The sequence below is a fragment of the Cornus florida genome, unplaced genomic scaffold, assembly GCF_030987335.1.
Source record: "Cornus florida cultivar Cherokee Brave unplaced genomic scaffold, ASM3098733v1 CherokeeBrave_3.0.0_Hap2_Chr08, whole genome shotgun sequence".
NCBI lineage: Eukaryota > Viridiplantae > Streptophyta > Magnoliopsida > Cornales > Cornaceae > Cornus > Cornus florida.
The window spans coordinates 21030077-21045145 of record NW_026775578.1 but is presented as its reverse complement, the minus strand read 5'-3'; the positions used below and the strand labels follow the sequence as shown (position 1 = coordinate 21045145).

Genomic DNA, 15069 nt, shown 5'->3' with positions numbered 1-15069 from the left:
TTTTTTTTTTTTTTTTTTTTTTGTAAGAAAATTTTATGAAAAAGTTAAAAAGTCATTTTCTCTCAAACTTCCAAAGTAATCAAAAAAAAAAATTCACTTCTTTTCTTTTCTTACTATTTTCATATAATAGCGTTAATGAACGATTTCAAAACAAACTTTTAATCAGTAGAGCTCTGAGTTTGGTTCATTTGATTAAGAATTCTAGACCTTAGACATAGCAAAAGCAAATGCTTAGTAAGAAGAGCAAGGTCTAATCCAATTGTCTTGAGTTATTTGCTTCGACCATGGCTAGATTAGCAATTTATATACTTTTTTTTTCGTTAACCGGTAAATATTTCGTTATTTGGGTGCCCTAATATGTTAGGATATTTAACGCCATATGCGCCATCATTTACAAGAATTCCAAATAAGTTTCCATGCCGAAGAAGTTATAAGTATGCTCCTTCATCATTAAGAAATATAATTTAGCGTTTGGAAAGCTTGATGGCTAATTTTAACACATATGGCTCATTTTTCATTTGGAACACAAAACATGATTGTAGTTGCATTAATGATGCTACACAACTATATAAGGCAAGGAATAATAGTTGATGTTGAATTTTGACAAACATAATGAGGATGAATTTAATGTTAGTGGCTGGAATCACCGTATCAATATGGGAAGAAACTAAATAAATTATTTGTTATTATTTCTCTTAATTCGAATTAGTATAGAATTATTTCATTTTTCTTTTACTGTTAGGAACGTCCCCTATATCAAACATCCATGATGTACGTTAGGACGAGATCTGACTGAGAAGCTTACTGAGATATTCTACCATGTTGTACTCACTCGTTTTCAGTGTTTTAAGGAATTCGGCTATATCTTACTCGGTGATAGATTGTCTTTCTTAATTGTCAGCTTTGCTCATCTCCTTTCTTATCTTTTCGAGCTCTTCGGGTGTATAGCATCCGCCAGACCTTGTGAACCCTCACAGAGTTCAGCAATAGTTTGGTCCATGGTGGTGATTTCTTTTCCAGAATTGGCTCCCGTAATTCTAGGGCACTTGATGAGAATCCCTGATTTGTAATTGTTTTGGTATGACCAAAGCTAATTTTTCTATGGTGGGTAACTCTGGCTTTTCTAGAGTTGGTAGAGTCCATTGATTGTTAAAATGAAAGCTTGGTGCTGCAAATGACAACTTTGGTGATAAAGTGAGGAGAGGAAGTAGGGGTCTCCTTAAAGTTATAGGGTTCACATAGGTAGTTGATGATTTGGTTTCAGAGCAGATTATTATCGCGGATTTACAAATTAGTTGGACTGGGTTGCTCATCAAAGTTTATCATGATGATTTCATGTGGGCTCAGACTCTTCTAAATCAATAATCTGATGCATGGACTGAAAACAACATTGTAACCTCATTGTAAGGCTTGTTAAGCTCAACTACAAAACCCACAAATTATTCTTGCCTTAATGAATCCGCGACTTCATATTTTGACTTCAGTAAAACGGAGTGAATTTTTCAACCTTCGGAGTTCTATGGACTTATTGGTGTTGGGGCATAGGGGAAGCACAAGGAACACCGAGATCCACCGAAAGAGTAAGAAATGGAACAATCATACACACAAAACACAAGATATACGTGGTTCACCCTAACTATAGGCTACGTCCACGGATCAGGAGATATTCAGACCGGAAAAGGTACACAAACTCCTACTCCAGGGTATAGATGCAACTACCCGAGCCTTACACCATGTAGTTTCAGCTCGCGCTCTCCCCTTGCCCGAGTCAAAGAGCTCAAAAGTCTCCTCTTCCATTCCAATGCTACCATTCACATGCCACAAGCCATTAAATACTATTCGGTTAACTTCACCCAACCCCCCAAGGGATCTTGCCTTCAAAGTTAAAAGGGATCTTGCTCCCAATCTCAGCCTCTGAAAACAAACCACCGAAAAAACTGGATAACAATATGATAAACAAGATAAAATGCTGATTAATCAAACAACATAAATATTTCGGAAGTATGACAGATTTCAATTGGCATTTGGCAGTTTGATTTAACAGATAAAATCAAAAGGACAACAAAATTTTCAAGGACAAACCAAAGAACCACAAACTTTGAACCCCCATTTTTTCCTGGTAAAGGATTAACTTTCATATAGATCAGTATGTACAAACAAGGCACAAAAGCCATCAAGCAAATACTTCACGACCAAGGTCAAGCAACCAAAGCAAATGACCAAGGCTGGCTACAAGCAGCCATAATTCTGATGCATGGACAAAAAACAAAATTGTAACCTCATTGTAAGGCTTGTTAAGTTCAACAGCAAAACCCACAAATTATTCTTGGCTTAATGAACCCGCAAGTTCATATTTTGACTTCAGCAAAACTGAGTGAATTTTTCAACCTTTAAAGTTCTATGGACTTATTGGTGTTGGGGCATAGGGGAAGCACAAGGAACACCGAGATCCACCGAAAGAGTAATAATGGAACAATCATACACACAAAACACAAGATATACGAGGTTCACCCTAACTATAGGCTACACAAACTCCTGCTCCAGGGTATAGAGGCAAATACCCGAGCCTTACACCGTGTGGTTTCAGCTCACGCTCTCCCCTTGCCCGAGTCAAAGAGGCCAGCCCTTAATTCCTATCAGAGAGGCCGTTAAAGCCCAGGCCCAGGCCCAGGCCAGCACACACTCTTGCCATCAGTGTTCGCTCTACCAATACCTTAAACTCTCTCTACCCATCAACTCACTCCCCCGTGAGGCTGCCCTCTACAAGCTACATCTCTCATCCCCGCCCCCGTTTAAGGTTCACTGCCCCAAGTATTATTTAGGTGCTACCCAAGAAAGACACAACTTTCTCAATAAACCAATTATCCAAATGGAAATCTCCACAGCCACATACCTAATGATCACCTTATAGATCATCTCTTAATGGATAAAAAAAAAAAAAAAAAATTTAAATAAGAAAAACAAAGAAAAAAACAGAGTCTGTCGCAACCAACAGCATGCAAACTGGCTCAGGCAACTAATTATACTCTGTAATTCGTCGCTCACAAAATAGTTTGAATGATTTTTCCTATCTTTCTAATAAAATGAAGAACAATGATGTAAAAGAAATGTTGAAAGCCACTCAATGCATCAGACTTGCTTAGTAGAATGATGATCAAAAGAATGCAATTAGAATTGTTGGACAACAAAATTTTATTTATTTATTTTTATATATATATATATATAGCATGCAGGAATATTACATCCTCTAATTAATAGAGAAGCACTAGTACAACTGATGATACAATTTATTAAGGACAGGGGAGATGTAGGCAGATAATTAAGCTAATCATGTAACTTACTTGACAAAGCAAGAATCGAGGATCAAGTCACTGCCGAGGCCACTGATGTCGAGTGGGCAGATTGTTGAAGAGAGGGTTGTTAGACACTGCATATCTTCAGAAACTTCAACTACAGATACGCCCACGAATTGCTGATCACCAATACAACCCGAGTCCCCAGTCCTGATGATACAGAATCTCTTCCCAATCCCCATATATGCACTGCTGAACGAGAAATGGATGGAATCAGACCAATCCACAGGCGGGGCTGCAAACTTGGGAAATCCAACTAGCTGAGGAGGAGATATCTGTAGACCTTCTTTGTCAGAACAGCAATCAACCCGGTATGCATACAAGCCTCTATTGTATGAATAAATCACATCTTCAACAAACTCAGCCTTCCCAGAGAATGGATAGTGTATATTTTTTTGGCCTTTTGACAAGATCATCTTCTCCCACTTGTTTTTGGAATTAGAACCACCAGAGAAATTCCAGTAGAAAAACTCATTACGAGAATGTCTAAGATTGAAATCTGCCACCGAAATGAGGAGAAAATTCTTTACAACCGCATAACCATTAACAAAGGTACAGCTCGGTAAATCAAATTGTGGAGGTAATTGTGATTCCCATTTGAACTCTCCAATGTTAAAGCTCTCAAGTGTTGGCGCTGGGACATTCAATGTAGTTGCCATAGATTGTCCATAAACATAAAGTTGGAGAGTTCCAACAGCCATAACTACGGGGAAAGGGTTGGGTGTAACAAAACCATGAGATGACGACGGCAACTCAATCAGTCGTTCATTCAAAGTGTCGAACATATGAACGGGAGCTTCGCGGATCTGGCTGCCCTGAAGGTCAAGCTGCGAATAACTACACGCTAAGTATAATTCGTTACGCACCATAGCACAAGACACAGACCCTAAACGTGGAGAGGTTTCCTTGCCCAAATACTTCCTTCTATTAAACACTTCAAATCGACCTTCAGATTTTACTAGAGTTTTTTCCATCTCTAATTTGAAAATCGAAGAATTTTTCAATTGGCAAACTATGAAAACTACTGGCCTTACCTTCTGCTCACACGTGGGCTGAATTGAGGATCCCGCCACCGTCTTCAATCTTCTCTGCAATCCCTCCTCCGGTTACTGGAAAAATACCTCCCTCGGATCCTCCTGCTGCCGGGGGAGGGATTCCTCCTCCGGCACCATATACGATGTCTTCTTATCCATGAATATCCTCGACAGCCTCACCATCATCTTCTTTCCCCGCACTCGTGGTTTCTCCTTCTTCACCACCACCATCTTCTTTCCCGGCACTAGTGGTTTCTCCTTCTTCTCCACCACTCCATCCTCCAAATTCTGGTCTGCTATCCTCTCCTCCACCTGCTCCATCATCATCTTCTTTCCCGGCACTAGTGGTTTCTCCTCCTTCACCATCATTGCCGTCTCCAACCTTTGAAAACTCCTCGGTCTTGCTTCTTAGGGTTCGTGCTTCTTTGGGTTCGTGCTTCGTGCTTCGTGGATTAAAAAACCAAGGGTTGAGATGAAAGTTAGATGGGCCTTTAAAGGTAAAACAACTAATTGGGCCTGTGAATGATATGTGGCATGTGGGCTAAACTTCTATGTAGCTAGATAGGAATTAATGGTGGAAAGTAAAAGTAAAAAAAAAAAAAAATATATATATATATATATATATATATATATATATAATGAATGAAAAATAAATTAAAAAAAAATTCAAGAAAATTATGAAAACTTACAAGTTTAAATATCATGAAACTTTTCATAAAACAAATGATATTATTGTAAGTTTTAAAAACTTTCTCGAGATATGAAAAAAAAATTGTGTGTGTGTGTGTGTGTTTTTTTTTTTTTTTTGTAATAAAATTTTATGAAAAAGTTAGAAAGTCGTTTTCTCTCAAAATTCCAAAGTATTCAAAAAAATATATATATATATATTCACTTCTTTTCTTTTCTTACTATTTTCATATAATCAAACAGAGCGTTAATGGACGATTTCGAAACAAACTTTTAACCAGTAGAGCTCTAAGTTTGGTTCATTTAATTAAGAATTCTAGACCTTAGACCTAGCAAAAGCAGATGCTCTGTAAGAAGAGCAAGGTCTAGTCCACTTCTCTTAGATATTTACTTCGACCATGGCTGGATTAGCATTTTGTATATATATATATATATATATTTAACCGATAAATTTTTCGTTATTTGGGTGCCCTAATATGTTAGGATTTTCAACACCATATGCACCATCATTTACAGGAATTCCAAATAAGTTTCCATGCCAAAGGAGTTATAAATATGCTCCTTCATCATTAAGAAATATAATTTAGCGTTTGGAAAGTTTGATGGCTAATTTTAAAACGTATGGCTCATTTTTAATTTGGAACACAAAAAATGATTGTAGTTGCATTAATGATGCTACACAACTATACAAGGCAAGGAATAATAGTTGATGTTGGATTTTGACAAACATAATGAGGATGAATTTAATGTTAGTAGCTGGAATCACCATATCAATATGGAAAGAAACTGGATAAATTGTTTGTTATTATTTCACTTTGTTCGAATTAGTATAGAGATTATTTTCATTTTTCTTTTACTGTGTTAGAAACGTCTCCTTTAATACCTTTATCAAACATATATCCATGATGTACGTTAGGACTAGATCTGACTAAGAAGCTTATTAAGATATTTTACCATACTGTACTCACTCATTTTCATTGTTTTAAGGGATTGGCTATATCCTACTCGGTGATAGATTGTCTTTCTTAATTGTCAGCTTTGCTCATCTCCTTTCTTATCTTTTTGAGCTCTTCGGGTGTATAGCATCCGCAAGACCTTGTGAACCCTCATAGAGTTCAGCAATAGTTTGGTCCATGGTGGTGAGCTCTTTTCCAGACCCCGTAATTCTAGGGCACTTGATGAGAATACCTAATTTGGAATTGTTTTGATGTGACCAAAGACCAAAGCTAATTTCTCTATGGCGGGTAACTATGGCTTTTCAGCTCACGCTCTCCCCTTGCCCGAGTCAAAGAGGCCAGCCCTTAATTACAATCAGAAAGGCCGTTAAGGCCAAGCCCAGCACACACTCTTGCCATCAGTGTTTGCGGGATCATGCATTCAAAGTTCAAAGGGATCTTGCTCCCAATCTCTGCCTCTGAAAACAAACCACCTAAAAAACTGGATAACAATATGATAAACAAGATAAAATGCTGATTAACTAAACAACATAAATATTTTGGAAGTATGACAGATTTCAATTGGCATTTGGCAGTTTGATTTAACAGATAAAATCATAAGGACCACAAAAATTTCTGGACAAACCAAAGAACCACAAACTTTGAACCCCCTTTTTTTTCCTGGTAAAGGATTAGCTTTCATATAGATCAGTATGTACAAACAAGGCACAAAAGCCATCAAGCAAATACTTCACGACCAAGGCCAAGCAACCATAGCAAATGACCAAGGCTAGCTACAAGCAGCCATAATTCTGATGCATGGACTGAAAACAACATTGTAACCTCATTGTAAGGCTTGTTAAGTTCAAGCGCAAAACCCACAAATTATTCTTGCCTTAATGAATCCGCAAGTTCATATTTTGAACCCATCCCTCCCTCCCTCTACTGCCTCCACCAAAAGAGGAAAATATGAGGGGTGAAAACAAGTCATTCGAAACACCACCAGGAAATTTCATAAATGCTGAGAAACAATTTTATCTACTCCAAGAAAATAAAAAAGAACAAATCTTCAATGCTGCATAGAAAAAAAAAGAACTGATGTTGGGTGAAGTCAACTGAAACTGATCATAATGCAAATCCTAATGAGGATGGCCAAGAGCATACGTCGGATAGAACTCAGCAGTAGCAGTGACATGAGGAGGAACATAGCCACGTTGCTCGGTCGGATTCCACACAAATGCGTCTTTAATTTCCACCGCACCAGCGGCAGCAAACTCACTCCCGTAAGTCAGTCGCCCTCCTTTAGGATTCTGGCACCAAACAGGTGGGCCATACGCATTTGCTGGTTGACTGGGAATCGACCACTGTCTCGTGTAGTCTCTACATCCACGGATATATGCCTAGAACCATCAATTTATTTTATCATATTTCATTAAAAATCTCAAAAAGAAAAAATATAAATATGAACATTAACTCAAAATCATATTTTAATACCTCCATCTTAATATCAGTCTTGTCGTAGTAAGATATCCGAAGCTTACAAGAGGCATCATACATACAACGTCCCTCAAGCAAATCTTTAGCTATAGATGCAGTTGGGATATCTGAAAATTTAATAATTACATCAACTATCAAGTGGTCTACAAAAGGAACACCACATGCATATAAAATAACAAAATCATTCTTTGATAACTTAATTCAGCACTTGGCTTTGAATACGTTGTGTATGAAAATGCAATTTAGCTAATGTTTCAATTATGATTTTAAGTGTAGGAGAACTGAAGGCTACTTATTATTGAAAACTCATCAAACAATTCTCAAATTATAATTAGCACTTTTCACTTTTATCAAATAGCAATGTACTTTGGTAAAAATTGATGTCAAATATAGGATAGGGCATAAACATGCAATAACAATCCAAATAACTCAAAACCCAAACAAAAGAGGCATGGACAATGATGATGAAATTATCAATGGACATTAGCCTAGATGGTATGATCTCGCCTCTCCAAAGGGGAGGTTGAGTGTTCGAGACCCTAATGGAGGCAATGTTGTTTGTGTGCACGTTTGTTGAACTGTTGAAGAAGGAAAAAAAAAAACAATGACGCCGAAATTTGGGTATCACATGCTACATGAAAAAAGAGATTTTCTTAGTATTTTTTTTTTGTAATAGTTTTTTTGGTAGTTCTTGATGGCCTATTTTCCTTAGCGTCACCGCACAACCTATCCCACAGATGATGGTCACTCCATTTAGTGGTGAAGTACTGGATCTCTTTTGGCCTACAGCATTAAACTATGTCATGTTGAGCATCCTTTTAACATGTCATTGTTGATTAAAGAGGACTTTACTTAGGACCCTAATATGACTTAGGTAAACTGGTTTGAGAAAGATAGACCATTGCAAAACTGCCCCACAAGAGAAAAGGGAATATGGAAACCCAAGAACAATGGGATTATTACGGGTGGACACCAAATTGGCATCCCTAGAGGCAAAAATGAACCAAAATAAGCATAGACATTTGACCAGAGGAAATCGCATGGAAGACAAAAGCAGGAAATATGATCCACAAAAAAAAAATTCAATTTGAATGAGATAATCACAGACCAAAAAACAAGGACTGAGAACTTTGAGATATGTGCGAATATGGAAACTATACCCTCCATCAGTTGCTGCTGCAAAAACTAATGCAAACTAAAAGAAAATAAAATCTTGAATCTCTCTGCAGAGAGAAAGAGAGCAAAATATACAATGTGATTAGATATTAGATATCCGCAAGTAAAGACAAAGCAAGCTACCCAAACAATAAGTTGACAATAAACAAAGAAGACAAGGGCTATAGTACAAGAACAGATCATAAAGTTTTGATACCTACGTCAGATATCAAACAAAAACATTTTCCATTGAATACTTTGAAAAGCATCTAATTGCATAAAAAGGTTCTTAAGAGTAAAACCAAATAACTATTGTGAGCAAGAGAATAAGGAGGCGTTAGTCCCCTGCATACAAGACCTAAACAGCCAGATATCAAAATCAGAACTACAAGCTCCAAAGAAGATAACAATCCTGATATATCAATTTCCAGATCAATAAATTAAAACAGCAAAATATATATATATATTTTTTTCCCTTTTTTAATATTAGTTCAGGAGGGACCTACCAGGATACTGAATCAATGCTTGCGTTCCATTTGCACAAACTGTTGTCATAATCTTCTGCACAACACCAACTTCGGAAAATATCTGGATCAATAAAACAATTTGATAATTAGAATTCCCAATGATAAATAATGTGAGAAAATAATGAGTAAAATTCATCACCCTGTGCAAATCATCTCTTAGAATATCCAACGAGTAACAATATTCAAGATTTTCTATAACTGCGCAAAGCACATTGCTCTCATGTCCTTTGCTATTTCTGTCGAGAAAGCACTGAATCATACAATTTGTTAGTAGTTGCAAAAGAATAACATACAATGGAAATGTTCAGTAACAAGAACACACCTCAACAAATTTCTTGATCGAGGTGGGGACGACCGGAATATAAAAGTCACTGTAATCCCTGTAGAATGAAGCAAACAAAGTCCAAATGTTCTGGGCACGTTATTGACAACATCATTGATGAATACAAACGAGATTAACTACAATAAGAAGATACAAAAAAGAATAGAAATCAAAAAGCAAATATAATCAAAAGATTCATCCACTATAATAAAAATGAAGCATTTCAAGTTTATCCTCATAAAAAGGATGTGTTTCAAGAGAGTTATACATAAGGAAGGAAAATGGGTTACTTATCAAAAAAAAAAAACAAATAGGTAAGGAAAATGGGAATTTGTGGACTCCTAGGTTAGATATTAGTGAAACAATACAAAGTGAGAGAATTGGGAGTTGAGATACAAATCTCATTTGACAAAAGAGTGAGATATTCGACTTCTTGGTTCACAGAAAATATATATAGAGAGAGAGATATGTATGTATACAGAACTGCTAGTTCCACAACAATTTGCATTAGCAGTCGATTTCAAAATTTAGATGCATACAAATTGCACAACAATATTTTCATCGACTCAATATCTGCATGTGTACGAGTTCTTGGGGGATGGGGAGTCAATTTATACTTCTTTTACCACAGAGGAGCACAGACACTAGTGCTAATTGGGAACAAGAGAACCCAAAGATGATTTTCATTAGCAAATCAGATTGCATATTCATAAGGAAATTTATTGGGCGATGCCCATTGTCCTCCAAAGTGGAGTATCTACAACATAATTGTATAGTATCTGCTGTGTAGAAGAAAAAAAAAATGGGAATGTGGTATTTAATGATATATGACAACCATTACAAATTCCCAAATAATTACTACGAGGCCATGAAAAGCACATCTGTGTTCTTGCTCCCGGGCTTCACTAACCCTTAGATTCAAGCCAAAACCAGACCAGTATAATAATAGACGAATGAAGCATTGGATTGTGATCGGAATAATACAATATAATTATATGATTAAGTCCCTGTTACCTGCTTCGATATGTCTGGAATCGAATGTCCAGATCTCTAAGTGTACTCTGAGTGATCCACATGTGGCATGTACCAGAGTGCTTTGGAAGAAGGTACCTAAACATTACAACCACATATCACCAAAGTGAGAGCCCGACATGAGTATTAGATCAACTAGGAAGTAGATCAAAAATGGGTATAGGAAAGAAGAGATATATATATATATATATATATATATATATATATATAGAGAGAGAGAGAGAGAGATGCATACGCTGGTATGCTAGCTTTATTCAACTGAGCCTTTGCTTTAGTTGCAGAGGCAGAATCTCCAAATTGGATCAATGCCTGCCAAGACATCTTAGTAAATTGAAAAGTAATAGAGATATAAAATTATAGTCCAAATTCAACTTTCAACATCTTACCTGAAAGCCGTCAGAATTTTCATACGTAGCAATCTTCCTAACAAAACCACATGCCGAGAAAACCTAAGCGACAATTGAACCATTGTTAAAGCATCTAGAAACAGAAGAATTCAACTAAAAAAATATGGTATGCAATTTGGTAAATTTTGTTGAAAAAGTCACCCAATCAATGGTGACCTTTATTTATGAGATTAAGATTCTAGAGCTTTCTCTTTTACGATTTCTTATTCTGTTAGGGTTTCTTTATTATAAATACATCTGTCACACTCCACTTTCCACAGAACGGAAGATAACCACCATTCATGGAAATCAACAAATTTAAGTCCTAAACTTTCATATTCATTCATTCTAAAACCCACGGTTCTTAGCATAACATTAACTTTGATTCAAAACCCACAAAACTCAGCTTCTAATCTCAATAACTGTTAACAAATTCACAAGTTTATTTCACCAAACACCTAAACTACGTAACAGGGACATCTCCAAAAATGAATTAATACATCCAATAATAAATATGTTCAAGTATGTGACTCCATGATTCAATGTGATAATATGCTGGAAATCCCATTCGATTAAAATGATTGGTGCACTTCCGCACCCCACTGGCCAAGTGTGATTAGGGATTTTTAGCCCTTGGACTCGATGTCTATTTCTCAAGTTCGGATAGCTTTTATCCTTCAATCATGTCATGCATGCCGTACACACACAACTTGTAACCTCATAAACTAAATGATGACCACTATGCACCTAAGACCAAAGTGGCACACACACACACCATGATTCACACATATGGAGAATATATCAACAAGTTCACAACAATAAAACAATGTAGACTACTCAATAGTCGTTCAATCATGTTCTTAACTTGTACACAATTATACTAATATTATGTCATTCACATAAACGATTTAGTAAACCTTAGACATGCAATTACACAATTCATACTTTAAGTCTTCTAAACTACAATGGCATTTACAATGTCAAGTTTACAATGTAAATACCACTACATTACTACAAGGTTGTCAACATAGGCAATTCATTCATGCTATCAAATAAGCTTAAATCCCTAATTTTAGACAATAACATAGTTTAATTTCACATATAATCAATGACAAGAATAATTCTAGAATACTATAGTTACAACAACAAAATAATACTATAATTTAATTCTCTACTAAGTGAAACAACAACTACACGAGATAAATCATATATAAGTCTTGCACAAAATGAAACCCTAGGTTAGATATGGCAACATTCATCTAAATACAACCCAAGAACTTCATATAACAGGCATACAATTTAATTGGCAACAAAATATATGATTCTTAGAATAAATTCTAAACTGGGAAAGGACTTACCATGTGAAGGACGTCAATGTTGACATCGCTGGATTGCACTCCCACAGTCCTTACATTTAATATGTTTCCCGAAACATTCGTTTCTCTCTTTTCAGATATTTCATCCTTGTAAGAATACTGAGCATAAATTGTTTTCCCAAAACGTCCACCAGTCCGCATTGGATGAGATTGTCTCACCATATGAGTTGCCTCAGCCATGGTCGACTGTTAAATATATGTTATAAGTGAAACTTCCTAAACATATTAATTGAATATCTAATATAAATACCTCCATGAAATTACTTACAAATTCAACCAGAGCCTTACGATCCTTTCCATCACTAAACACGATTGCGCGCAAGACACAACCATACGGCTTGCAGAAACGAAGAACGTCTTCTTCGTTGTATCCGGATGGCAGATTAGTTAGGTAGACAACCTTTGATGGCAACGGCTTGCCCTTGTGCGGAGGTTTAGGGTTCTGAGGTTGGCCAGGAGGCGACATCTGCAGTTACGGTTAAGAAGAAGATTAGAGATTCACGGGTGGTGGTGTAGCCTGTGATGGTAGCTGAAGCGGTTGCCGGCAACGGTGAGTGCCGTGAGATTGCGAACGATGGAGCTAGGAGACTCCAACGTCGATACGGTTAATTTTGGCAGGAATGATTGGAGGAAGTATTAATTTTGGGGGGAATTCTAATTTTGAATTAGGTTTTGGGAAGGGGCTGCAACTTGGGCGGGTTAACCCAGCCCAACCCAAGCCCAATCCGAAAATTTGCGGGTTAATATTCGGGTTCGGTTTTGTCACAACCCATACATATTCGGGTTGAGCTCTGACTCAACCCGAACCCAACCCAAAACCCAAAAAAAAAAAAAAAAAAAACTTTTTTTTTTTTTTGTTTACTCCGTTCTCTCTCCTCTCTCCTCTCTCTTCTCTCTCTCTCTCTCTCTCTTCTTTCTCTCTCTCTCTCTACCGCCGTCCCCATACATTCAAGTTAGCAGTTGCCGAGAGAGAGAGGGGGGGGCAAGCTTGAGAGTTGAGAGACAGCGGTTGAAGCTTGCGAACGGCGAACGGCGAACGGCGAACCCGATCTGGAACAGTGGGCGATGAAAACTGAAAGATCTGGGTTTTGATTTTTTGAACAATCTGAAATGGTTGAGAGTTGAGAGACAGCGATTGAAGCTTTGCGAACGGCGAACGGGATCTGGAACAGCGGCGATGGAAACTAATAGATCTGGGTTTTGATTTTTTGAACAATCTGAAATGATATGCCGATATGGGTTTTGAACTTTTGATTGTTGCAAACAAATAGATGAAACTGAAATATATGGGCTTTGAAGTTCTGATTCTTGAAGATTTTGTAATTTGCAGTTGTTGCAGAGAGAGAGAGAGGGTGGGCGCAAGTTCAGAGAGAAGCGAGAGAGAGACGATTGGGGAGGCTAAAATGATTTACCCTAAATAAAATATATAATATATATATATATATATATATATATATATATAAAATTTGTTTTTAATAATAATAAAATCAAATATATAATAATAAAATCAAATATATATAATTTATATATATATATAAATTTCCAAAAAAAAAAATTTTAAAAAAATTTCAACCCGTGAAACCGACCTAATCCGTCCAAAAATATTCGAGCTGGGTTATGATCATAACCCGTGTTGAGTACAGTTCGGGTTGGCCCAACCTAACCCGATTCTGGTTGAGGTTGGGTTGGAACTAGGATGGATTGGGCCAACCCAACTTGCAACCCTAAGCTTTAGTGTCAATTTCCGGTCTTGGTGCTTAAGTGTCAATTTAAGGATGACCGGGATTGGACCCGATCCTTTTAGAATGACCAAAAATGTACTTAAGCCATCTGTACCAGCCTCTCCGAATTTTGGCTATCTAAAAATGTCACGTCAACAATTCTAAGAATCACGTCAGCAGTTTTCGCTCTCCAGAAACATACACTCCATCAGGCTCTTCGAATTTGGCTATATTCGTAACGACTTTATTTTTAACGACTATATTTTTCATCTTATATAATTTTTATTATGTAATAATTTTTTAAGATTAAAAATAATGAATTAGAATAAGAAAATAATTATTACAAAATTCTATGGGAATAAGTAGATAAATTTGTAATTTTAATTATTTTTTTTACAAAAAGTTTTTTTTTTTAAAATTTATATACATTTTTTAAAAATTATAGCCTGTAAGGCACTATTTGTGTCGGGCAAACAATGCCTTAACAGCCAAATGCATTATTTGTGGTACACATTTAAAATTTAAAGCAAAAAAATAAAAAATAAAACAAATTTTAAGGGAAAAAACAGAAAAACAAGCTTTTTTAATTTATTTTTGGCCCAAATAAAATTTATTTTCGACAAATAGTGCCTAAACAATATATTTTTTATTTAATATATTTTATTTTATTTTTATTTTTAAAAAAGAGCTCAAAATAACCTATTTTTAGGTTTTAATTAAAATAATAATAAATAAAAAAAATCTGCCAAACAATGCCTTAAGGCAAGGCACTGTTTGGCACACTGTGAGCTGCTGGAGAAAGACAAAAAACTGCACCAGAAACGGCGTCGTTTTGACCAAAAAAAAAAAAACAAATTCAGCGATCGCGGGTCGACTCGCTGAATACCGCGAGCAAAATTGGGCCCTACCAATTTTGGCTAGCCCGCTGCACGCCCAAACAATCCATTGGCTCACTGAATATGTGCTTTGAAGAGCCCGGTGTAGGTGCTCTTATAGGTTGGCAATTTGCCATGTAATAAAAATGTGCGAAGTTCAGTACGAGAG

At 36.5% G+C, this 15069-nt stretch overlaps 2 protein-coding genes across 3 annotated transcripts; both read right to left on the bottom strand.

Moving 5' to 3' along the window:
- Window positions 1-34: 34 nt before the first annotated feature.
- On the bottom strand, window positions 35-4804 carry LOC132270701 (uncharacterized). Its single transcript, XM_059771890.1, has 2 exons — window positions 3342-4804; window positions 35-1914 (listed from the first exon to the last, which is right to left on the bottom strand). The coding sequence occupies exons 1-2, from the start codon at window positions 4325-4327 to the stop codon at window positions 1908-1910; spliced, it is 993 nt and encodes a 330-aa protein (XP_059627873.1). The 5' UTR covers window positions 4328-4804; the 3' UTR covers window positions 35-1907.
- Window positions 4805-6623: 1819 nt separating this feature from the next.
- On the bottom strand, window positions 6624-13707 carry LOC132270697 (polypyrimidine tract-binding protein homolog 1-like). Of its 2 annotated transcripts, XM_059771885.1 has the most exons (11): window positions 12573-13707; window positions 12287-12490; window positions 10929-10991; window positions 10778-10851; window positions 10525-10620; window positions 9511-9568; window positions 9328-9438; window positions 9168-9249; window positions 7504-7613; window positions 7174-7409; window positions 6624-7084 (listed from the first exon to the last, which is right to left on the bottom strand). In XM_059771885.1, exons 1-11 carry the CDS (start codon window positions 12768-12770, stop codon window positions 7048-7050), a joined length of 1269 nt encoding a protein of 422 aa, XP_059627868.1. In that variant the 5' UTR covers window positions 12771-13707; the 3' UTR covers window positions 6624-7047. The 2 variants fall into 2 exon arrangements, with proteins under 2 accessions (XP_059627868.1, XP_059627869.1); XM_059771886.1 differs by lacking the exon at window positions 6624-7084 and having other exon boundaries at window positions 7093-7409.
- Window positions 13708-15069: the final 1362 nt, after the last annotated feature.

Excerpts from the sequence above, each read along its gene's own strand:
- LOC132270701 (XM_059771890.1), bottom strand. The coding sequence starts at position 4,327 with ATGGAAAAAACTCTAGTAAAATCTGAAGGTCGATTTGAAGTGTTTAAT.
- LOC132270697 (XM_059771885.1), bottom strand. The coding sequence starts at position 12,770 with ATGTCGCCTCCTGGCCAACCTCAGAACCCTAAACCTCCGCACAAGGGC. Across the intron at positions 9,250-9,327 it reads TAAGAGATGATTTGCACAGG|ATATTTTCCGAAGTTGGTGT; the intron begins GTGATGAATTTT and ends TTATTGATCCAG. Across the intron at positions 7,410-7,503 it reads AGACTGATATTAAGATGGAG|GCATATATCCGTGGATGTAG; the intron begins GTATTAAAATAT and ends TGATGGTTCTAG.